The sequence below is a fragment of the Miniopterus natalensis genome, chromosome 20 (genome assembly GCF_054644295.1).
Source record: "Miniopterus natalensis isolate mMinNat1 chromosome 20, mMinNat1.hap1, whole genome shotgun sequence".
NCBI lineage: Eukaryota > Metazoa > Chordata > Mammalia > Chiroptera > Miniopteridae > Miniopterus > Miniopterus natalensis.
This window is the reverse complement of record NC_142100.1, coordinates 27561896-27585392: the sequence shown is the minus strand read 5'-3', so window position 1 is coordinate 27585392 and position 23497 is coordinate 27561896. Positions and strand designations below refer to the sequence as shown.

The window sequence follows — 23497 nt, the reverse complement described above, 5'->3', positions numbered from 1 at the left end:
GGGGCTCCATGAAGACGCTGTTTCTCACCCCAAGACCGCAGAAGGGCTGCTGTCAGACACCAAGTGCTCCTGAGGTGTGTGGCTTGCTGCAACCACTCTACCCGAAATTCAGCCCCACATCAAGCTGACCAGGGACACACATGCCCTCCAGCGCGGCTCCTCCACTCAGAGCCCAGGAAACCCAGGTGCCCACAACAGCCCAGCAGACCACCCGGCAGACAGTGTGCAGGTGGAACACTGCAGCAGTGAGAGCCAGTGAGCTTATACCACACACACAACATGAACGAGACTCGGGAGCAGGAGAGCTAGGTGGAAAGGTGAGTGGGTGAACCTATGGCACAGGTCCACATGAGGCTCTGGCACACGCAGTGAAGCATGTGCTCAGGCATGCACAGGTGCTGGGGGACAGAGCCGCAGAGGTGACGAACGCGAGATCAGCATGCAGCCACACGGGGATGCGGGGAGGGGGGATGGCCCTCGGCTCTCTCTACGCTCAGCAGTGTTGCTGGTCCTACGGAGCTTGATGTACGGGGGTCTACCTCACGTAAACTCAGCGTTTCCCAGAGCATGTGCAGGACGCCTCGGCCTACCTTCCTGGGCAAGGTGAGAGAGCTCCGCCTGGTGGTCCACGGCGCCCGCGCGTGCCTCCTCCTCCTCGATCGTCTCCTCCTCGTCCTCCACTGCAACGGGGCGGCCGGGGTCAGGGCTGTGGCCCCCACCAGCCCTACAGGGGTCCACAGCTGTCTCCGCACCAGCCTTTCCATTTCTCAGGTTAAATCTGAAATGGGGCCCACGCTTCCCTGTCCCCAAGTGTGAGACAGAGCGGTCGCTGCTTCCGTGATGAACCCGCTTGGGTCGGAGCAGGAGCGAAGGAGGCACTGCCCACCGAGCCCACTGCCAAGAGCACACTGTGGGGCCGCCATGCACTTGTTGCCCACGTCCACAGGGCCCAGCCACGCCTAGCTTACCGTCCCACCTGCCAGGCTCCTGTCCTGTGCAGCCACCGTATCAAAAGCAACCTTGGCCCTGCACCCCACGCCCAACAGAGACGTGGCCTTCGGCGCAGGAGACTCTACCAGCGCCGTCAGCAGAACATAACCATCTGCAGCCATCCCTCAACCCAGCACAAGCCCTCACCACCTGGGCCTTGCCAGGTACGTCACACTTCCTCCCCTCACTGGCCTCAGCCCCCAGCCGGCTCCTTCCTGTCAGCGTTTTCTGTGTCTCTTCCCTTCTGAACAGAACTCACCCTCAGTCCTATGCTCTCCCTGCTCTACAGGCCAGCAGCTCATGTCTTCCCCACAAAGCCCACCGCCCACCGAGGCACCTGGCTGGCAATGACCCCAGTGGCTCTTGGTCATGATCACAACAAGCGGGACAGACCTTCATCATCTGTGAGGGATGTGCTTGCTTTCCGTTTTCTTCCAGGTATTCCTGAATCCTGAAACAAAGTGAAAATTACAAACATGCAATTTAAAATATATATATATTTTTATTGATTTCAGAGAGACAAAGGGACAAGGAGAGAAAAATACAAACATCACTGATGAGAGAGCCATGGATAGGCTGCCTCTTGCATGCCCCCTACTGGGGATCAAGCCCACAACCTGGGCACGTGCCCTGACCAGGAATCGAACCATGACTGCCTGGTTCATAGGTCAACGCTCCGGCTGGGCACAAACACATGATCTTAAAGCATAGGATGGAAACCAAAGCAAAAACGTCTATCTGACTGCACCTCGGAGGACACTGGGAGGCTGTGACAAGCGTGTGGCCATCAGGCCTCTGGTCATAGGACAGGCCTGGGTAGCGGAGGAAGACTCTTAAGTCCACACGCTCACTGCGCCCTAACCCAAGTCACCAAGTTAACCCCGGTGAGCCTAAGGCTACAGAGAACCAGTTTTTTTCCCCAAGGGAGGCTGATTCTATAATGAAAGGGAATACTACTTGTAACCTAAGTTTCTCCAGACAAAAACGGGAACCTCCATTGTACAGACGGTCACACTGCTCCCACTCTTCCCAGTGCAGTGACAGCCCTGAACTTACCAGAACACTTTCCAGCAACACATCAGGTCCCTTGGGTCTCAACTCCTTTCCTAGAGAGATAGGTGACATGATCTGTGTTCACTATACTGCGGAATTGACACACTTCATATGCATCAAGGGCATCTCTGCCTATCTAGGCCGCGCCCTGCTGGCATCTCCACTGAGGGGACAGCAAGGCAACTCCCACTTCCCTCCTGGTGACCCAGGTGGCAATGCAGAGTCAGCCCCACTGCTCCCCTCACCAGGTGCACAGGCAGCTCCCAGCCCTCTGTGCTAAGACCTCTGCAAGAGCCCAGGTGTCTAGGGTCAGGAGAAGAGCAGAGGAGCTAACACAAAGCCCCTTTCTTATGCCATCTGGTCTCACAGCTCCATGACTTAAGCAGTGACTACCTCTCCACCTGTTTCCTCACCGGTAAAATGGGAGTCACTGTGTCCCACCCCACCCATGACACCACCTCGTTGATGCCTGACCCACACTGGTGACAGGGCAGCTACCGTGTAGTGCAGCAAGGCAGCACCCCAGCCACACACACACAGGGTCCATGAGGCACAAACCTCAGGGGGCCCACCTCCATGTCCAGAAACTGGCCAAAGGGGAAAGGCTCAGACCTCACTTCTGAGAGTGTCCCAAAGCTGTTCCACCTGGGGGTTCTGACTCAATCAGCAAATCTCAACAGAATGGAAATATGCAGCCAGAGCAGCTACACCGAGAGCAGCATGACCATCAGGCACCACAGTTCACACACGGCTGGGAGCAAACAGCCTCCCTGGGCCTCCCCGGAAAATCACCTTGTCACTAGGTGCCCAGTGAGCACAGAATTGGGACAAAGTATAACCTGAAAAAGGTAAGGCTTTTAAAAAGTATCCTACCTTTCCTGGAAACTGTCTGTAAGTGTAAGGCCTTCTTCCTTTTCTCCTCTAGTTCGACTTGTAGCTTTATTTCCACAACCTAAGTGCAGTTACATGTAGGAGAAAGCACATCACTGGGGAGGTTACTGTGGCCCAGAGTGTCCAGAAATGGAAACAAAACCCACTTATAGGGTCTCAAGCACCACTGCTGGCTCCCACTGACTCTATATAACTGCACCTGCCCCAGTCCCACCAGGTGCTGAGATCAGAATTTTTAAAAAAGGAAGTGGGAACAAGAGCTGCCATTCTGGAGAGAAGCTCCCTTTGTGACCTGCCCCAAACCTCCAAGAAGCCGAGTGAAGGCCTCTCGGGGAGCGGTGGACATCATGCAGCACCAGCGCAGCCACACGTGCCCACACATAACCACAAGCGGAGCAAGAACCCCTCTTCTAAGGAGCTTCAGTCTGAGGGCCATAGTGGTGGGGCCCACTCTCGTGCACCCTCCTCAGTGACCCTACAGGCTCTGCCTCATCACCAGCCCCAGAAGTCTAGGTCTCAGGAACCATTAAGATGTCAGACTTACCTGTTCAATATTTGACCAAAAGTACTCTATTTCTCTAGCAGTTGAGGCAGCGATCCGTCTCAGTCGACTCTGCTCCTCTCTCTTCCCCCTTTCTTCACGAAGCTTCTTTTCTTCATGATGCCGTGCCACCGTCCTGACAAGCTGGCACAGAAAAGGTTAAGAACTTCAAGGGTTAGTCTGTCATGTCACACTATGAGAAAGACACAGAGTTCCTTTTCTTTAAAGCTTCTTTTTAACTGACTTTAGAGAGAGAGGCAGGGAGGAGAAAGAGAGAAACATCCATGAGAGAAACATCAATCAGTTGCCTCCTACATGTGCCAAGTGGGGACCGAACCCATAACCTGGGTATGTGCCCTGACTGGAAATCGAACCCGCACCACTTGGGTGCATGGGCTGACACCCCGACCAACTAAGCCACAACAGCCAGGGTGACATAAAGTTTCTTAAACACGTTCTCAGCCCAGGATGACAATCTCAGTGAAATGCAGCCCCATGTGCTCTGAGGACCGTCAGTGGCTGGGTGGGGAGACCCACAGCTCACAGTACTGAATTCTCAGCACCCCAAAGTGAATGACAACCATCTCACCCACCTTCTTGGCGGCAGCCACCTTCCACCGCCGCTCCTGGGCGAAGTCAGTGGCCATCCACTGCATCTCTTCCAGCAGGTAGTCCCAGTGTGCACGGGGGCGCGGGGCCTCCTGCAGCTTTGGCAGCCGCCTCAAGGACCACAGGCCTTCCTTCCTCAGCTCGGCTATCCGCTGGTGGATCTGGTTTTCCTGTGGGGAAGAGGGCAGCATATAATCATTCACTGTGTTTCCACCTTCATGAGATCTACTATGTGGCAGTCTCAGCAGCAAAGGTAGGACTTCAACACAAGGTTGGAAGAACAGGCAGCTGATTGCCTAGAGCCTTAGAAGCTTAAGCAACAGTTCTGCCATCTCAGAACCACGGCAAGGCCCAAGCTCTTACAAGGGAAACAATATAGGCCTGGGACCCACTTCCACCCCATGGGGAAGGCAGAGAGACCTAATAAGACCGGACACACATAAGTGAGTTAAACAGAGGACAGGGAGCCCTGGGCTTATCAGAGCCCAACCCTATTCTGCTTTGTTTCTTTTAATTCCTCTCATGAAGTTGAACAGGATAACTGCCTACTCCAATGAACAGCAAGAGCCACTGGTTGGGTCGAGACTCTCACCAGCCTGGGGCCTTGAGCACTGTCCCCCAGCCTCACTATACACACCACGTCCCCAGCCCCTTACCCACAGCCTGTGAGGACAGCAGCCCAGACCACTGATTTCAGCACAGGAAAGATTCCACATGAGCCTCCCTTCCTCAGGACAGGGTCACAGGACTGGTTTCAATTGTGGGTCCCTGACCACAAAGCACACCAACCATCCCCACTGCAGCTGGGAACTGCTGCATCCCAGTGTGACAGCAACCGTGTGTCACAGGTTGGGAGGTGCCAGCCCCTCACCAGTGCCATCTGTTCTGCCAGCTTGTCCTGAGAACCGTCCTGGGGTGCAGCTGCATTCTGAGCTGGGCTCTGTGGTTTCGGGGGTGCTGACACAGCTGCTCCTGGGGACCGAGAGGTGACCGGAGACAAAGACTTGCTGGCTGCTGAGGAGGCTCTATTCACCGGGGAGGCCCGTGCGGGCGAGGGTCCTGGGCCTGAGCCACTGCCAGGAGCGATGGATGAGGTGGGGGTGGGCAGGGGCCGTGGACTGGGCTGCGAGGGGTCTGTGGGTGGTCTTGCGGATGCCACAGTCTGGCAGGCAGAAAAGAAGTGACAGGTGAAGACACCCAATGGTCTCTCCACAGCTACGCAAACGAACCCATGATCACACAAACTACAACACAGACTAAATCACATCTATGGCCCTGTCACGCAAGACCCCAGTATGAACTGGGCTTGCTCATGTTGTCTTACCTCAGGCTTTTCCTTTTTACCCCCCATCTTTTCTGGTTTGTTAAAAAATTTTTTTTAGCATTTTCATCATGTCAGCTCTGTCTCGAGAACATCGCTCATTGTGCTCCTTTCCTGTAAAGGGGGAGTCTACACTGCACGGCCCTCCCATGGTGGGCACGCTGCAGATGAGAGTCCTGTCTGTGCAGCCAAGTCCAGGGCACAGTTAGGTAAATCCCACCCCACTGAAGATGAAGGTCAGCTTGTTGGGGAGGAAGTGGGGCAACAGACAGCAGGGCAAGCCAGGTGCTACCACAACCTGGGGGGCCATGAATGCAAAACACAGCAGGTTCATACCCCAGGCTGTGGTGACACAGCAGCTGTCCAAGGCCGCACCTTTCTGGGCGTGCAGCTTGTCTTCACAGCTGAAGTAATGTCCTCCTACCTGGGTCAGCAGGAGAGCTAAGGGGATGCCTAGGAGCCACATGGCTGCAAAGCCTACAGTACGTTATGTTCCCTCTCCCTGCCCTAGAGAAAGCCTGCCACACCCCCATTGAGGAGGACAAGTGTCTGTGGATTTTGTGAGAAGCTTCTTCAAAATCACGTTCCACAGCTGGTTCTTCAACAAGGACAGGTAAACAGATCTGAGAAGCCTCAGTGCCACCTGAAGTCAGTACAGGGTCACAAGACTCGTGGCCATGAAGACCCAGCAAGTGATGCCTGGAAAGGCTGCCTATCTGCTCACGGGCACTCTCCCTCTCAAGGCAGGTGGACAGTGTTTCAAGGTGCACCTGCATGAAAGGCTCCCACTCAACCTAGGTGGCAAATCATAGTGCCTCTGGTTGCTGGCTGAGATGTGTGGCCTCTCTGGCCTCAGTTTTTTCACAGGTAAAATGAGGACAAGGCCACCAGGTAGAAAAAATAAAAGAATATTGACAACATGCTCACCGTGGCGCGTGACACCTGGCTGGTGAGGAAATGGTGGCTCTGACTGTTCTAAAAGATCAAACTCTGCCACACAAGTCTTAAGGAAACAGAAAAAAGCTGAACCAAAGGCCCAGGGAAGCCCTTGTCAGTGAGGGGGGATCTGAGGCAGCTCCAGCGCACTCACTGCTGAGACAACCCCTGGACACATCTGCAGGGCACAGAACATGGGGGGGGGGGGCCTCAGGGGAGCCTAGCGACGGATAGCAGCAGCCCTGCCACCCCCAGCCTTGTCTCTACCCCAGGCACGCAGGCTCCTGCCCCCGACCTCTGCCTTACTTGGCACATCAAGTGGCACAGTGGCCACAAGGCCCTTTGCACGGCTCCCTGCTCTGAGAGCAGCAATTAGAACCATGTTTTTTTCTGATAATTCAATAATGACAACTGTGATTACAGATAGTACGTATTTTATACATAAATCATGTCTCAACTGCTAGCTGACTGACCTCTGGTGTGGAGGAAGTGGAGAGCAGCGCATGCATTCTGTCACACAGCTGCCTGATCCCCCTCCCCCCTCAGAGCCCGAGGTCCAGAGTACCTGTGGCTGGGATGGTGGCGGAGGGGCCTGCATCTGTGCCTTCCCGGGCACCGGGGCGAGCAAGGCTGGCTGTGCGGGTTGTGGGGGCATGGGGAGCTGGCTGGCAGGGGGCACAGGGATGGGAGTGTTGGGCTGCTGGGCCTTCGCAGCCACGTGCAGCTGTGTCGACGGCTCCCCCATCGGTGGCTGCGGTGGGAACTGCAGCGTGGGTGGCAGAGGTGCAGCGGGGAGGCCAGCTGGGGGCAGCCTGCCAGGCAGTGGCGGTGGCGGCGTGTGCAGGCTGGCGGCATTCTGCACAGGAGGCCCTGTGGACGGATCATACTGCTGCTGACTTTGCTTCTGTCCAGTCAGCTGGGCGGCCTGAGGGGCAGGAGGCATCCCTCCTGCAAGACAGGAAAGAACCCACCGGAACTGAGTCTGGAGCTCGAAAGCACCGACCATGAGTCAGACATCACCTCCCAGGGCTTGTCACAGACCCGTCACTCAGAATCATCACACAAACGGGAAGTTTAACTGGCGGGAAATCTGAATTGTATTAGATCTAATGTTATAAATGAGCACACAAAAAAGGACAGAAGGCGCTGGACCTTTGCAAGTTAGCACCAAGCAGGACAGCATCGAATAACCACAGGGGTCCCTACCGCGGCAGCAACTACGAAAACACAGGAGTAGAAACTGGAAAGAAGCTCAAGGACAAGGACATGTGTGGCTCGTTAAAGGGACAAGAACTAGTCTCTGGGGAGGTCTTCACACTGCGGCTCAGGAACACCCCAAATTCAAGAGCCACTTCAACCACGCCAGCTCAACTGCACGTGCTTTAGTCTGTGCCAGCTTTAGACCTCTCTGCATGCCCTCCTTCTGAGCTATGGAGCTGGCTCTGATGCTGGGTCTTACCTTGAACTGTCGGCATTAACTGCTGGAGAGGAACTCCTGTATTCACCCCTGGGTGCTGGAAAACTACCCCTTGGTGACCCACTTCAAGTCGAGGTCTCTTAGACTGCTCTAGAATAATTTTCAGAAAAGGTGCAGTTTGATGTAAAAATAAAACCACAAAAGTAGTAGAAAAAACATGTGTAAGTGTTTTTATAATATTTGAACAGGGAGACCTTCCTATGCATGAACCAAAATCCAGAAGCCATAAAAGATAAGGTTAATAAATATAATTTCTTTTCATTAAGAATTTGCAAATACAAGAAAAAGCATCATAAAAAGGCAAAGGTCAAGCAACCACCTAAGAGACAATGTCTGCAACACACATGATGGGCACAAGGCTGGCTTACTGGACGTTCAGAAGCTCTTACAAGTAACACAGAAAGTATGGAAACAAGACAGACAAATGGGCAGAGAACGGCTCACAAAGGGACAGATCCACAAAAGGTTAATAAACGGGAAAAGGTACTGTGCAACCTTATTAAAACTAAATCCACACAAAATGAAAGATTTAATATTCAGCCATCAGATCCACAAAGGCTAAAAGAATGATCATACTTTATAAAATGACCAGAATGTGTAAGGGTCAGAAGTTGTTGATCAAGGGAATGGAAGCTGGCCTGGCCCCATCAAGGGCAACTGAACGTTGTCAACACTTAAGTGCATGTCTACTTTGATCTTACAATTTCATTTATAGGAGTTTTCCCTTAAGATATACTGACAAACATGTAAGAAAAAAATACATGACTAGTGTTCAATCCTGTGTTGATTATAACAGAAGAAAAGGTGGTACTAACAAATGAACACTAACCAGGGTCTGATGAATAAAGAAGGAACTGCTTGTGCCTGGCCGGCATGACTCAGTGGTTTAGTGTCGACCCATGAACCTAGAGGTCACGGTTAGATTCGGGGCACATCCCCGAGTTTTGGGCTTGATTCCCAGTAGGAGGCAGCCAATCAATGACTCTCTCATCATTGATGTTTCTATCTCTCTCTCTCTCTCCTCCTTCCTCTCTCTGAAATCAATAAAGATATATTTAAAAAAATAAAAATAAAAATTTTGTAAAGAATGTGTATTAAGTTTATAATTTGAAGAAAAAAATTCAGTTTGAAAAAATGAATGACAGCTTGAAAAAGCACATGATTTTACATTCAATCATATCATGAGGACTAAAAAGGCCAGAAATGCACTTAAAAATCAAAACGGAATAAACCTACTCTACTGATGAGCCTGTACCTTTAGTACACATGAGCTTTCACATAAATACTACCCAAAACAATTAAATTTCAAAGTAGAAAGAAATTCATCAAAACTAAGCTCTTCAGCATTCATGATCTGGAAACACGTGGCCACTGAGCTGTAAGTCCCACTTGAGCCTGTGCCCCATAACATACCTGCCGGGGGTCCCGCCTGCTGCCGCTTAAAGGGCTCCGTTTCTATCGCACTTCCAGCCCCTGCCACCAGGGTCCCTGCGAGGGCTTGCTGCTGAAAAAAAATTAAAGAATCATATTTTGATAATTTAAGAACATTACAGGAATGATTGAAACTATCATTATTACCCCGAGCACTGACTTCATTTCTCTTTGATAAAAGAAATATTACCTACCCAATGTATTTAACTATACATACGCAATGTACACTTCTACAAATAATTTAAAGTTCTAACTTACCTCTGGGGGGGAAAAAGGACTGGTAAAGGACCTATCGCTCTGGTTTTAAATGAAACTTCAGATCAGTGCGAACCTACAGCCCTTCAGACACGAGATGGTCTGTGCACAGAACAGCTGCTGTGGTAAATGGGCATCTGAGACAGAAGCCAGCTTAGCTTCCCTGGCCAGTCACATTGCCTGTCATCACTTATTCCCCAAACAAAAGTTAAATAATGAAAAGAAAGGTTGGAACTGTTTTCCTACAGGAAAATGACACTAAAACCCCAATTAACAAGTATGATTAACTTGGTTCTTTGAATGGTGCTGGCACCCTCTGTGATATACTTAGTGTGTGAAGCAGAGGTCACTATAAATGTCTGAATGAAACCGCTGGCCAAGGCAGAGCACTGAGTCTGGCGCCTGCACCTTCCACATCTGTACCACCCTTGCAGGGACGCTGAACGCCAAGGGTGATGTCTTAACAACTGCTAATCGCTAGTTTTTTAATGATTCAATGATGACCACTTACTTAGTGAAGCATTTTAAATGCAAAAGTCACAAATGCCTAAACAAAGTTGCTGTCCTGTGAGGGCTGCTGACCCCTGCAGCCCGAGGAGTGGATGAGGCTGGTTCCAGCCAGGCTGCAGGCCATGGCCTCCCCTGAGGACAGCTCAGAGTAACTAAAGAGGGAGTTAGCACCTTGTTACATTTAAGGAAAATGGAGGGGATGGTGGGAGGGAGAGAGGGAAGAAGAATGATTTGAAAATAGGGTGATACGTGAACAGTGGTTATCTATGGGCACAGAATTATAGGAAATTAATTTATCATCTGTGTGTCTGTGTGTGCACTTCCCTAAATTTTCCGAAAGTTTCACAGTGAACAAGTATTGCTTATCAGAAGGGTTTTTAATAAAAGAAAGTGATGAAGGGCTCTGCATCAAGTCCTACTGGATGGACCAAACATACTCCAGATAAACACAAACTCCAGAAGAAACATAAAACAGGCAACAGCGGGCAGGCCAGGGAGGGACTCTGTACCTGCATGAGGGGAAAGGGCCAGGAGTGGTTTCTGATTTCACGGCACTGGCATGAGGGCCTGTCTATGCCGCCATGTGGACCAGCTTGACCCAGATGCCCAGACTCACTGCCTGCAGAGCACTGGGACAGGGCAGGAAGCCAGCAGTGAAGAAGGGGACTTGACACAGGACCAGGCTGGCCAAGGAGAGGCTCAACCTCTGTCAGCTCTGTTGCCTCCTAAACCATGCAGACACAAAGACCAAAAGCACAACATAACCACTGAGATTCCAGGTGCCAACACTCAGGAGACAAGGAGTTTACTGTTCCAATTCAATCACGATGGCTAACAGAGAGAAAAGCAATCCATACTCCTAAGACTCTCTGCAACCCATCAGTCCCAAGATTAGACATCCAAGTCAGAATTTCTCCAAAACACAAAGAAACAAGAAAGAATGAGCCACACTGAGAAAACCAATGATGGACAACAAGCAGTCGATCCACATACCGGAAATGGGCAGCAATGATCTGCCAGTGGCTTTAATAACTACGGCTGGGACATACAGAAAATAAGTCATAATGAAGGATAGAAAAAAAGAACTATTCAAACAAAAAATCAAATGGAGATTCTAGGGAGATTCCTGAACTGAAAACTAAAATAGCTGAAATAAAAAACGCACCAGAAGGCTGAACAGAAGACTGGGGTGTGGGTCAATGAACTGAAACAAAGTCCCGAGAGAGGAACAGAGGCCTGGATCGGAGATATGCTGGGGGCTTCAGTCACCAGGACAGCACAGGGCTGCTCAAGGGTTGATAGACAGATGGACAAAACTGAGCGGGGAGCTTGAGAGGGGGGCCCATAGTGGCTGCCACCATCATGTCATTTTCTGCAGGCTGGGAGCAACCAAAGGGAAGAAGTCTTTTCAACACAATGGTGCTAGAAGACTGAAGATCCCTGTGAAAAGAACTGATAAACAGGACTTCATAAAAATAAACACTTTTCATCAGACACACTGGGGGAAAGGCCAGCTTCTCTAACTCCGCATGCCACCCACTCTTGGTGTTCAGGATGATCTTTAGTTTTTAATACTATCTTTAGTTTCTTACACTACCTTTATGATTATTTGATCGTGAATGATACTGCTGACTTTAAAATATAAACTAGATTTTAATTAACAATCACTTTAAATAATCACTTTATCAGAACTTTAAATAAAAAGAAAGAAAGAAAAATCCTCACAGAGAAAAGGGAAATTTCTGGATGGGAACTGAATTCTGGCTGCTGCCCATTTTAAGAGAGACAATGTTAGAATAGACTTTATCCACTGAGGACAATAAAATTTCCCTCCAGGGAGCCTATAGAGTACACTGAGAAATCACTAGAAGACACTGAGGACACTGTGCCCCAATAAGGCAGAGGCTCCCGCTGTCCTGCAGGAAGAACTGAAGCCCAGTGGTTGCAGTTCGCAGTTATTGGGGGTAAATTTCTGCCCAATTTAAATAAGCAAACAAACTGTACACTGAGTGGGAAGTTGGCGGTTCTAAGGCTGGGTGCTCAGCCACCAAAAGGCCCGACAAGCTGAGAGATGAGACGGCGACCTTTCTGAGCATCTCACAGGACTGTCAGTGGACAGGACTCTGGACTAGATGACCTCAGGTCAGGGTAACAGAGAGGAAAGCACAGACTCCTCATGGCTGCTCTTTCTGAAAGCATGTCCATTAAAACAAACTACCACTTTACACCTGCAAACTTTCAACTATACACATACAAACATGAGCACATATGTCAGAGTCAAAAACAATGGGTGGGGTAGGGTTAAGCAACTATATTCCTTTTCTCTAACATTAGAATCATTAAAAAGTAATCTCCAATGAGGATGGTTTTTCAGATCTAAATAACTGTAACAGAACAGTGGTTATTTTGCATACAGTAGCCACACTCAAAACCTGGGAAGCAGATTCCAGCAATCCATTGGGTTTATCTCTAGAGCTTAACTAGCAACAGACTAACTTATGATAAAAATCCTATAATTGGTTGCAAATAACAAAATTCACCGAGACTATGTCTTAAACTCTCTTTAGAATGCTTAACAGTGTGGCGAGGCTATAATAAAACTGGGACCATTTCTAGTGCACTTTTAGCTCAAAACTAAGTGACAATACATGGCGAGCACCATAAACAGACTTTCTTCATTCACTGATGCTGCTCCTGAATTTTTTTCCTAAGCAGAACAGATATTACCAAAATTAGATAAGTGGTTTAAATGAATTAGTTCCTCAAAGTGATGGGAGTATTAGGAGCTGTTAAAGTGAGATGAAAACTGAATAAAATATGAACAGTATTTGTTAAATGAAATAAAGTGCAAAAACACTGTGTTGACTGGTATATACATAACACAACACAAAAAATCTGTTAGGATGATGGAATTACAGGTAACTACCCATTTTCTCTAATAGAAACATCACTGAAAAGTAGTCTCTCTTTAGAACGTCTATTTTCATAGACATACGTGTGTGGGTGCATGGACTACCTTACATAACAACTCTGCACTCAACAATACGCCTCGGAGTCCTATGGAAGCAGATGGATTCAATACGTACGTAATATATAGAACTCCGAATTTATTTCTAGTTTCATTAGTCAATGGAGACTGGTCAATCTAAAAAAATCTACAACTGGTTGTAAATAAAAAAACTCATGCTGAGATTTTTTCCAAAGAAAACGAAGGCTGTTTCTCATTCTGAAGGCTGTTTCTCATTCTGACTCTTTTCTGAAAGACGCCCCATTTTCCCATTTCCTCTGACACACACTCCTGCCTGCCTCAGAAACCTATAATGCAAAAGGGAGAATTCTTGGTTCTCCTTTGTCTCTTTAATAGTTTTATGATGAAACATATTTACATACGAAAGAAATTAAGATACGTGTACAATTTTAAAAGCACAGAAAAGTACATCGGAACTTAAATAGTGGGATTTGTGTATTCACTGAAGACTCCGACTTTCCTGTTTGAAACTTTCCACAGTAAAACGCTGAGGAGGAAAGTGGAAACCGTATACATAGCTGAAAACAGTTAACACAGGGATCATCCATGGAGTCGTTTAAGAACCAACCTGCTACTGAGCCTTGGAGACCCCCGAGGGCGCCGGTGCTCCGCCCACCCAGGCAGGTGCTGGCTGCAGGCCTTACTGGGAACACTTCCCAATGCCCTCCCCTGCAGGGATAGCTCCACACAGAATCTGCCAGTCCTGCTTCCTAGTGAACTTTCCCTGAAGGAATTCTGCACCTGTCTCCTCCTGGAAGCCCTTTTTCTGCCCATGGGTTGCACAGGGTGCTGAGACCAGCTCACACAGCACCCTGTGCTGTGAATGACAGCTCCCGTTATCATTCCTCTGCTGAGGGTGCGAGATCGCTGGTCTGCACCGCTGCCGGTGGACATTTTGGCTCTTTCCAGTTTGGGGCTTTTACAGACAATGCTGCCAGGAGCATCACTACACGTGCGTTCTGGAGCACACTTGTGAGAGTAACCTTAGAGTATCCGCTGATCAAAGGGCCTGCCCATGCTCACCTCTTCCACATCACGCCTCCATGCTCACTCTTATCAGAAGTGGTGAGAATCCCACTGATCGCATCAGATTCCGCCAAATGCAGTTTCCGGCACTCTGGGGAGTGTGACAGCGAGTCACTGTGGAGACTGCACATCACTGTCACCAGCCTGCAGGTATCCTTGCGTCCACAGCCCCACTGTTCCAATGCAAATACCTACCAGCGCAGTCCACACCCATCAGTACACTACACTCCTCTACCACTCATAGGAAAGATGCCACGAGTCAATTCTCTGACAGTTTCCAATTTAACAAATCTTATCTTCGACTGTATCAAACTCATGACAAGAGACATCTAAGCACCGGTTCAAGTTACTTTCCCCACCCACAGGAAGCAGGCTCGTTGGAGCAATGCCAGACAGAATCCTGGGCTACAGGAAGGGATGTGCACGAGGAGCCGAAACATCCTGTACCAGGAAGGAAGGAAGGAAGTGCTCACAGGGATAGTGCTCTGAGAGCCCCTCAGGGAAAGGGGGGGTGTCAGAAGCACACCAGAGCCAGCCTGGAGAGGGGCTCCAACTGGTCAAATTATAGATAATTTGAGCATCAGAAACAGTGGGGGGATTTAAAGAATAATTAATTTAAAAATTTTGCTTCATAAACACAGTATAAAAGAAAAAGATAAGCCACAGAAAAAAAATTTGCAAATTTGTATCTGACAAAAAACATCCAGAATATGCGAAGAATCTCAAGTGCAACAATAAAACAAAGGACTCAATGAAAAAGATGGGTGAGAGAGACTAGCAGATGCTTCCCCGAGAAGATAACAAGGGGCAAATGAAAACATGCTCACTGTCACTGGCCTTTAGAGCCACACCAATTACAACCACTGCATCAGTATCAGGATGACTACAAAAGAAAGCTGACCATAATGAGCACTGGGGAGGGTGAGGAATGGTGCAGCTACTGTGAAAAGGTGGGTGGTCTCTTATGGAGTTGAACAGACACTATAAACAACCCAGCAATCTGTCCCCTAGGTATTTACCCAAGTGAAATGAAGGCCTATGTTCACATGAAAACTCTGTCAACGTTCACTGCAATCTTATCTCTAACTTCATCACGCAGCGCAACAGAAACAGTGCTGGCCCAAGAAACCATGTGGATGACTCTCCAGCGTGCTGTACCAACTGCAAGCAGCCAGAACGAAAGGCAACAGACTGTATGACTCCACTTATCCGTCATACTGGAAAAGGCAAAATCACAGAGGTGCACGCAAAGGTGAAAGGAGGGCGAGACTTAACCACAAAGAGGCACATGAGGAAACACTCTGGGGGACAACAGAATTCCTATTTCTTGACTGGTGGTGGTTACACAACTTTGTTTGTCAAAACTCATGGAACTACAGACCAAAGAGGAAATTCTACTGAGTTAAATAAGTGTAAACCAACAAATAAATAAACACTATTAGTAACATGTTATAACCCATTGATGAAAATAAGAATCTACAAATAAATACATAAATTGAAAAGAAAGTTTGTCATTACAGTAGAATGCAAACTGATAAATGTAAAAGGAATACTGCAGTTTATAACCTTCCACTAGAAAAGCCTCGTGAACCAGTGATGAGACAAGCCGACACTGTGGCCTCCTCAAATGGGACCAAGCTGGACACAGTGTTACTTCTGTGGTATCCCTCTCAAAAATGTAGGACCCGCATCAGACACAAGGAAACAGACAAACCCACATCAAAGGACATGCTACAAAACAAGTGGCCTGGACTCCTCAAAAATGCGAAGGTCCCGAAAGACTGAGGGGCCGGCCTGATGAAATAAGACTGAAGATCCCAGACAGAGAGGAAAACTGCAGAGGACATCATCCGGACAGGAAGACAGCTGCCCAAGCTGCGGCTCAGCTGCTGTGTGGCATCACTCCAAAGTGTTCTGTGCTGCAGTCGGGTCAGAGAACACTCTCACCTAGGACGTGCTCAAGTATTTAGGGATAAAAGTGCATGATGGGATGTCTGCAACTTCCTCTCAAACAGCTCAGGGGGAAATGTGTGTGTGCATATGTGAGAGAATGAAAGTAATGCAAATGGGGCAAAAAGTTAATAATTGGTGAATCTGGGTAAGGGATATAAGGGGAGCTCTTTGTACTGTTAACTGCAACTTTTACATACATTTGGAATTATATTAATATTAAAAATAAAAATATTAAAATAACTATGTATGGTGTACCAGATGGGTACTAGACTTATGGGTTGATCACTTTGTAAGTTATATAAGTGTCTAATCACTGTTATGCGCCTGAAACTAATATAATATTGTATGTCAACTGTAGTTGAAAAAGAACTTATTTAAAAAATTTAAAAATAAAAATTTTTAAAAAACATCACCAAAAATGGAACTGCTTTTAGAACCCAGCACAATCTATTCCAAAACAACTAGAATCGGACCTATACTTTTAGGTCGTCAGCATTATTAATGGAACACTGAGTGATTTACTTCCTAAAAATTTTTAAATAATCAGTCTGTGTTCACTAACACCCATTGAGAAGCCTGAGGCCCTGATTTCAGAGGTTTCACATCAGTGTTTCTTCTAGCTAAGAAAATACCAAGTTATCATCTGCTTAAATCTTTCTTTTCCTGTTTCTGTTTTGCACTGTTCTCAATAATACAGAGAAGACACAGGAAGAGCCCACATTAGACAGAGCACACAAGGAGTCCTGGCACAAGGGACAGGCTGTGAGGATTAGATGACATGCACACTACAGCTACAACTGCAGCACAGGTCAACACAAAATAGTGCATCAGCTCTGGGCTGTCCCTCACTCATGCAACTTAAATTTATAGTTCTATATGCAGGAAGACCTCTTTACTTTTTTAAAATAAGGAATGGGCTCTGGAAAAAAATGCTAAGAGCAAATAGTAATTGAAGATTAATATACCTGGATGAAGGGAAAGTTTGGGATGAGGCTACATTTGAGAACCATTGACAAGTACCTGAAATGGTTGCTGCTGGGATGAAAAAGCAGCAGAAACATTTGGCGGAAGCTGGGTTGCTATAGCAACAGGAGTACCAGTCTGCCCATCCTTTCCTGTCACAACCTTTACCTGAGAGGAAATATTTTGAGAAAAAAAGGCAACATGATTTTTAAGGCTGCTCAAAATTTTGTTAGAATTTTACTGCTGACAGCTCACTGATGTTTGGTGTTAAAAACTGGAATGTTTTTGCATCGAATTCTGCAAAAGGACAATGAACTAATTTATGGCAGATGTATAACGTAACAACCTAACTCAACTACAAATCTTGCAGGAACTCCAATTTAAGTCCCAGGTGCAATATCCTTAGATTGCACAACTTCAAATTCTAGAAGAAGGGACAGCAGGCAGTCTCAATAACAAAGCCCGCATCACCACCCAGGCAGTCTGCACAGCGGCCGCCACTCCATCACCTACCATGTGGAGGTCAGAATGGAGGTCTATTTCAACAGGAAGTTATAAAAAGAAACTGACTTTTCTGCATAAGCACGGATAAGGGGCCTGAGACTACAGACAACACTGGTGTACAAACATAAAGAGAACTGAATTTCACTATTTTAGAGGTGAAATCCTCAAAATAATCATGTAACCTTTTGGAAAATAAAAATGGTCCATCCTGGAAAGGGTGTTAAAGGAAACACAAAATGGCAAAGCCACACAGATACGTCCATAAATATCAATAAGGACGGCTGAGCAAAGAGACCAGTTTTTGTTCACCAAAGGCCGATTTCTTTGCAGGAGAAGTGACAAAGATTTCAGTTATTTTAGCCATCTCATAAAACAGAATCAGCTACACCAACATAGTGTACACTACACAACACAAAGGCACACGTACAGTGCACAACAGCCATCTCATGCTCGCCTGCTGGGATTAGCTTCTTTTTCAGGAAGTGCAGATAAATGGGTGAGAATCACAATGGTATCAAGAAATCTCAATTCTGGCATTTATTAAGCACCCATTGCAGGCACCCAAAATTTTCACTATTTAAAAAGGATTCCATCTTAAATATCACTCATAGGTATTTGCAAAAGTGTGAGTTTAAAATATGTTCTCAAAGCTAAAGACTACATCTAAAAATTCTGGGGTTTTGCCATAACTATATTTTAATCATGCAAATACCATGTTAATATTTATTTCTATTTAAATACACATTCATGGAACTTCAACGGGTGGATCTATGTAAGTAAAATGTGAAAACTGGGAAACCAGCCCAAAGGTGTGCACCTGGGCCAGTATGCATCCCCAGTAGGCCAGGGGCCAGGCTGTGGCCCGCAGGTTAGCTCTCCATCCAGGGCAGAGTCCTTGTTCTCGATGAAGGCACCTGGGTCTGCACCTGCCACGCGCCCCCCCCCCCCCCCAACTACTAGAGCAGCTGCTCCCTCCCATGAAGAAAACAGCAAAATCCACCTTCCACGTTATGCCCGGGTCAAGTCCTTACGAAACCACATCTGAGAAGCACCCGGGCTCACGGGTTCTTCCGTGTTCAGAGCTGCCTAGACCGCCCCCTGCACGTCCTGAATGCTGTTCCTCACCTCATCATTGATAACCTCAGACTTCTCCTCCTCCTCTTCTTCCTCCTCCTCCTCCTCCAGGTCCAGGTCGTTCTGCCTGAGGTAAGCTTGTAACGGGGCGTAGTGCTTCTTCTTGAAAGCCAGGAAATCCATCATGTTCCCTTGCAGGTGTTGCAGGAAGAACAGCTCAATCAGGTACTCCTTGAAGGCCTCCCTCAGTGCCTCCATCTCCCGGAGGTGAGAGTCCAGGCATTGCTTCCGCATCTGGGCCAGCTCCGGGGAGGCTGGGGGGATCTCTTCCAGCTTCTTGGGTGCCTTCCTGCTCCCCGTGCATGAGAGGGGCAGGCTGGAGAGGCCAGGAGGCACTGGGGTTCTAGAAGGGCTGCTGGGGGGTGGCGGGGATGTCATCCCGAACGCCGACGCACCTCCAACCCCGGGCAACAAAGGCCGGGTCAGCGGTGGCCCCTGCAGGACCTGCTGCTGCTGCTGCTGCTGGACCAGCTGCCCCTGGATGATGCTGCTGATCTGGGGTGGCAGGCTGGCCGTGGTGATGTGGCCGGGGCTGGCCAATGGTGGCAGGCCAGCTCCGCCTGAGGCCGCAGGGCTCTGAGGTCCCAGGTGGTGCACGGTCCCCCCAGGCTGCCCATGGGGCTGGGACAGTCTCCGTTCTCGCACTGCAATGGGAGCCCCTGCATGCTGTAGCGGGACCGGGGCTCCCTGGGCCATCTGGGCGAGGCCCGACCCCTCCTGGAACACGAAGTGCCCACCTGTAGATGGGCTCAGGCTGATCTGCCTCACCAGCACACTGGCATCCACAAAGCCCCCGGTGGGGCTGCTGCTGCACAGGCCCAGGCCGGGCCCAGGGGCGCCTGCCCGCACGCTCTGCAGGCCCGGCCCCGGCCCAGGGCTGGGCTGGGTGGGGCTCTGGGTCTGCACCTGCTGGGACAGTGGTGAGGTGACCTGGATGTAGGACGGTGATCCGTGCTCAAAGCGCCTTGGCTGGGCACTGAACTGGAAGCCCGGAGAGGTGGGGCTGGGGAGTGGCAGCGGGGCCAGCGTGAGTGGGGGGTTTCCTGCCACCACTGGTCCCACATTCTGCAGGGCAAGGTTCACGTTTGGCCCAGCTGCAGGGCTCCTGCTCATGAGCTGCTGAACCTGGTACCCAGGCGACTGGGGTGCGGATGGGCTGGCCGAGGGCGCAAAAGGCGCGACGGGGGATGGGGGTGGGTTTGGGTGGGGCTGCTGCTCTTCTTCACTGCCGGGGAAGGCCCGAGACCTCTGCAGCTGGTGCTGGACATTCGGAGGGCCGCTGCCGTGGTGCATTATCGCCCCCCTTTTTTATCCAACTTATTGTTCTCCTGAAAAATCAAAGTTAAAATCAAGTTACTTAAAGGCAAATACAACCATCTGATCACCCCTTATTATGACACTATTCAGCAGCACTGGAGATATGTGAATGTCTGTCCCACTGGCAGCTGGTGCAAAGGACAGTCTTACTAATTCATGCTGAGCTGTGCACACTACGACACTGCAGACAGAATCCTTTAACACACACGAGGGACCGGTCCTTCTGGGCTCTGCTGGGCCTGGGGCCAGGGCATAGCCTGGCAGGAGGTAGGGGGTGCCAACCAGCTACCTTAGAAGGTAACAAGCATCACCTGCTCAAGGCCAAGCAGGGTGTGATGTCAATGGTTTCTTTCCAGACGCTTCAGAGGCCTTTCTGTGTTTCCGCATACTGGGGTCGGTGCCTGTTTCTCCTCATGCAGGTACAGGTTGTACACACAATCCCTCAACACCAGAACTGCGGCCAAATCCCTCGCCAGACAGCAGTTCTTGTGAACACCTGAGCTACCTCATGGTTACACTGTTAATGAAGCCCAAACATAGGAGTCCTGGTGACATTATACCCCAAGGTCCTGTGGGAGGGGCCCAGCCTGTCACAGGTGCCAGGCCAAAACCTGCAGGCACTTACAAGGCAATATCCTCTATGAGAGCACAGGGAGGGGACTGCCAATGAGAAAATCTCACAGGGAGACAGGGACGGCTGAAGAGAGAAAAATTACAAAACTTATAAAAGGGGAAATACACATATATGAATGATTTCACAGTCCCGACCCCTGGTAATATACACATATATGTATGAATGACTTCACAGTCCCAGGCCATCTGTGAAATACACATATATATGAGTGATCTCATAGTCCCCACCCTGGTAATATACATATGTATATATGAATGATCTATGGTTCCAAGTCACTGGTAAAATAAGACATTTGTATAAAATCAAAAGCTACAGATGACAGTTGAACAAGTAAAGGCTGAGAAAACAAAAATCAGTGTATATGTAACTCTCAGAGAAGACACTTGTGTTCTGATGGCTGTCTCTGAAGACAGTCTTAACAGCATGGGCAAGCAGTAGCAAATATATCTAAGTAAGAAGTCAGGACCACAGTAAGGAACAGCCTCATTACTACCAAAAGCCCACTCCCACCATCACCCTCCAAGCAGAAAGCCCAGCAACATAGTGGGCACTGGGGGTGGGCACCGCATGTAAGGGAATTCTTAGGTACACCACTGTTTTCAATACAAGTTCTGGATCCTTCCTCTGGAAATCTCTCCTAAGGACATTCACCTACCTCTTTTTTTTAAACTACACATAAAAATATTCACTACAGAATAATACAGTTAAAGTAAAAGTCAGTATAACAAGAATAACCCAAAGTTCGCGTTCTAGATGAAGACTGTGTAACGAAAATGGGAAATATTTCAGGTATGTTACTAAGTAAAAAAAGCAGGACACTGATTGCACAATACAGCCGCTACTCCGCAAAAATGTAAATTAAAAACCATCTGCTAAAACGCTGAAATATGAATACTGACCTTCACCTGGCGAGAGGTAAAAGCACTGGGGCAGTCACACACGGGAGCACGTTACTGACACACACACACCAGGAGGAGCACAGGACGCCATTGTGCAGAGCCAGACTCCAGCACGGGCACTGGGGGGTCACTGACATGACATCTGGAACATGCAAAACCACAGGACAGAGATTAGACAGAACCTGCAGTGGAAGGTGGGGAACAGCAGACTCCAGAAAGGCAGGTGGGAACCTGGGGATGTGGAACCGTTTCTATATTTGATCTGTGATGTTGATTACAAGACTGTGTTTGTCCAAATTCCAGAGCCATATACAAAAGCATGAACTCTGCTATATGTAAATTACTCTCCAACTTTTAAAAAAAGTGGTTCCTGCCCTGGCTGGTGTAGCTCAGCAGTTAGAGCGTCTGCCAGGAGACCAATCAAGGGCACGTATCTGGGTTGCAGGTTTGATCCCTGACCCTGGTCAGGGTGCGCAAGGGAGGCAACCAATCAATGTGTCTCTCTCACATCAATGTTTATCTCTTTCTCTCCCTCCCCCCCTCCCCACTCCCTTCTACTCTCTCTAAAAATCAATGGAAAAAATACCCTCTGGCAAGGATTAATAAAAAAGTGGTTCCTGACTTCAGTAAGCTTATAGTCAAGTTAGAAAAACAAACCACTGTTTATGTAAAGTGTTTCCCAAAAATGTGGCAGAGATACCCCATGCAAAGCAAAGCCACCAATGGCAACACACTTTTTCCCCCCTTACTGGCTGTCTTTAACTTTCAAGTCCATCAGAAAAAAACTAGACTGGATCTGTTAAGCTCATGATTTTGGGGGCAGTACTGCCCAGGAGAAGACTGAGGGCGGGGGCACTGGGTAAGGGCATTGATGCAGCCTGATGAGGAGCAGGGTCCAGGCCCTCCAGGGCACCGCCTGTGACACTCACCGGTGCCCTTGATGGTGAGAACTAGGCTCAGGGTCTGTGCCTATAGCTGCTCTCAGGGCAAGATCATCAAAAGGCACACCTGGACGCTGGCAAAACACACCCTAAGAAATGCCTTCCTGGGCCCATCAGACATACTCAGTAAGTCCTGGAGAGTCAGAGAGGGAGGATGCAACTACTAGAATGTCAGTGGCACCCAAAACTGAAGAGACAGGGAGCACAGGGTTCAGGAGGCTAGTGGAGCCACAAGGGCTGGAGAGTCCCCATGTCACCCTGAAGGGAGAGGCTGGCAATCATGGGAGCCCTGGCTAAATCGACTTAAGACATAGTCTGTTGTTTGGATTTATGTCAGTCAATATTTTTAAATGAGGAAATGTCACATAAAATCTGAAGTCTTCAGCTTCGCTCATTAGAAAAATTCAAGTTCGGGCCACATCCCACCCGGCAACAAGCAGCTGGAGCTGAGCAGAGGCTCCAGGCTGCCCTGCTCACTGTGATCATCACCACAGTCATGGTGCCTCCCCAGGCAAAAGCCAAAGCCAAAGCCAAAGCAGCAGCGCTGATCCACAGCAGAAATGCACTTCAGAAAGGAGGAAGTCCCCCTCGGTGTCCAATGATCAGTGTCTGGATCAGAGAGCCCCCTGCAGGCCAAGAGGAAACACCTGGCAGCGGACATAGGCCTCCGGCTGCAAAATTCCAGAAGCAGGCTTGGCCTTCCGGACTCAGATCGCAACCCATCAAGTCACTCCGATGATCTCTCTACAAGGCTGCTCACAAGTAACAAACTCAATGTCTGATCCTATTCACTCCCAACCTGTATTTATAAAATGGGATTTCCTGTGACAAAAAGCATTAAAATCAGTGTAACTCCAACACAAGACCTGAAACTGAATTTTTCAAGCACATTCAACTGCAAATCCATCACTCATAATAAAATAAATGCAAATTAAAACTTATCTAAAATAGCATTTCTTATCAGACTGACAAAAATTTAAAAGCTGGGACCACACACTGTTGGTGAGGCCCTGTCACCTCTGCCGCAGGATGTAAGCTGAGGGCCTGGGCCCCATTCAACAAACTACACACACTCTGCCCCTTA

General features: G+C 48.6%; 1 protein-coding gene across 1 annotated transcript in view; it reads right to left on the bottom strand.

Moving 5' to 3' along the window:
* Positions 1-21948, bottom strand: part of EP400 (E1A binding protein p400) — a 57929-nt gene extending 35981 nt beyond the window's left edge. The window contains exons 1-13 of the mRNA XM_087828370.1: positions 21473-21948; positions 18614-19950; positions 17042-17152; positions 9232-9322; positions 7801-7908; positions 6907-7289; positions 4956-5246; positions 4069-4254; positions 3479-3619; positions 2917-2995; positions 2047-2096; positions 1384-1441; positions 591-680 (exon numbers count right to left, since the gene is read on the bottom strand). Coding sequence (XP_087684496.1) covers positions 591-680; positions 1384-1441; positions 2047-2096; positions 2917-2995; positions 3479-3619; positions 4069-4254; positions 4956-5246; positions 6907-7289; positions 7801-7908; positions 9232-9322; positions 17042-17152; positions 18614-19915 — 2890 coding nt within the window. The 5' untranslated portion in view covers positions 19916-19950; positions 21473-21948. The remainder of the gene's footprint in view (positions 1-590; positions 681-1383; positions 1442-2046; positions 2097-2916; positions 2996-3478; positions 3620-4068; positions 4255-4955; positions 5247-6906; positions 7290-7800; positions 7909-9231; positions 9323-17041; positions 17153-18613; positions 19951-21472) is intronic.
* Positions 21949-23497: the final 1549 nt, after the last annotated feature.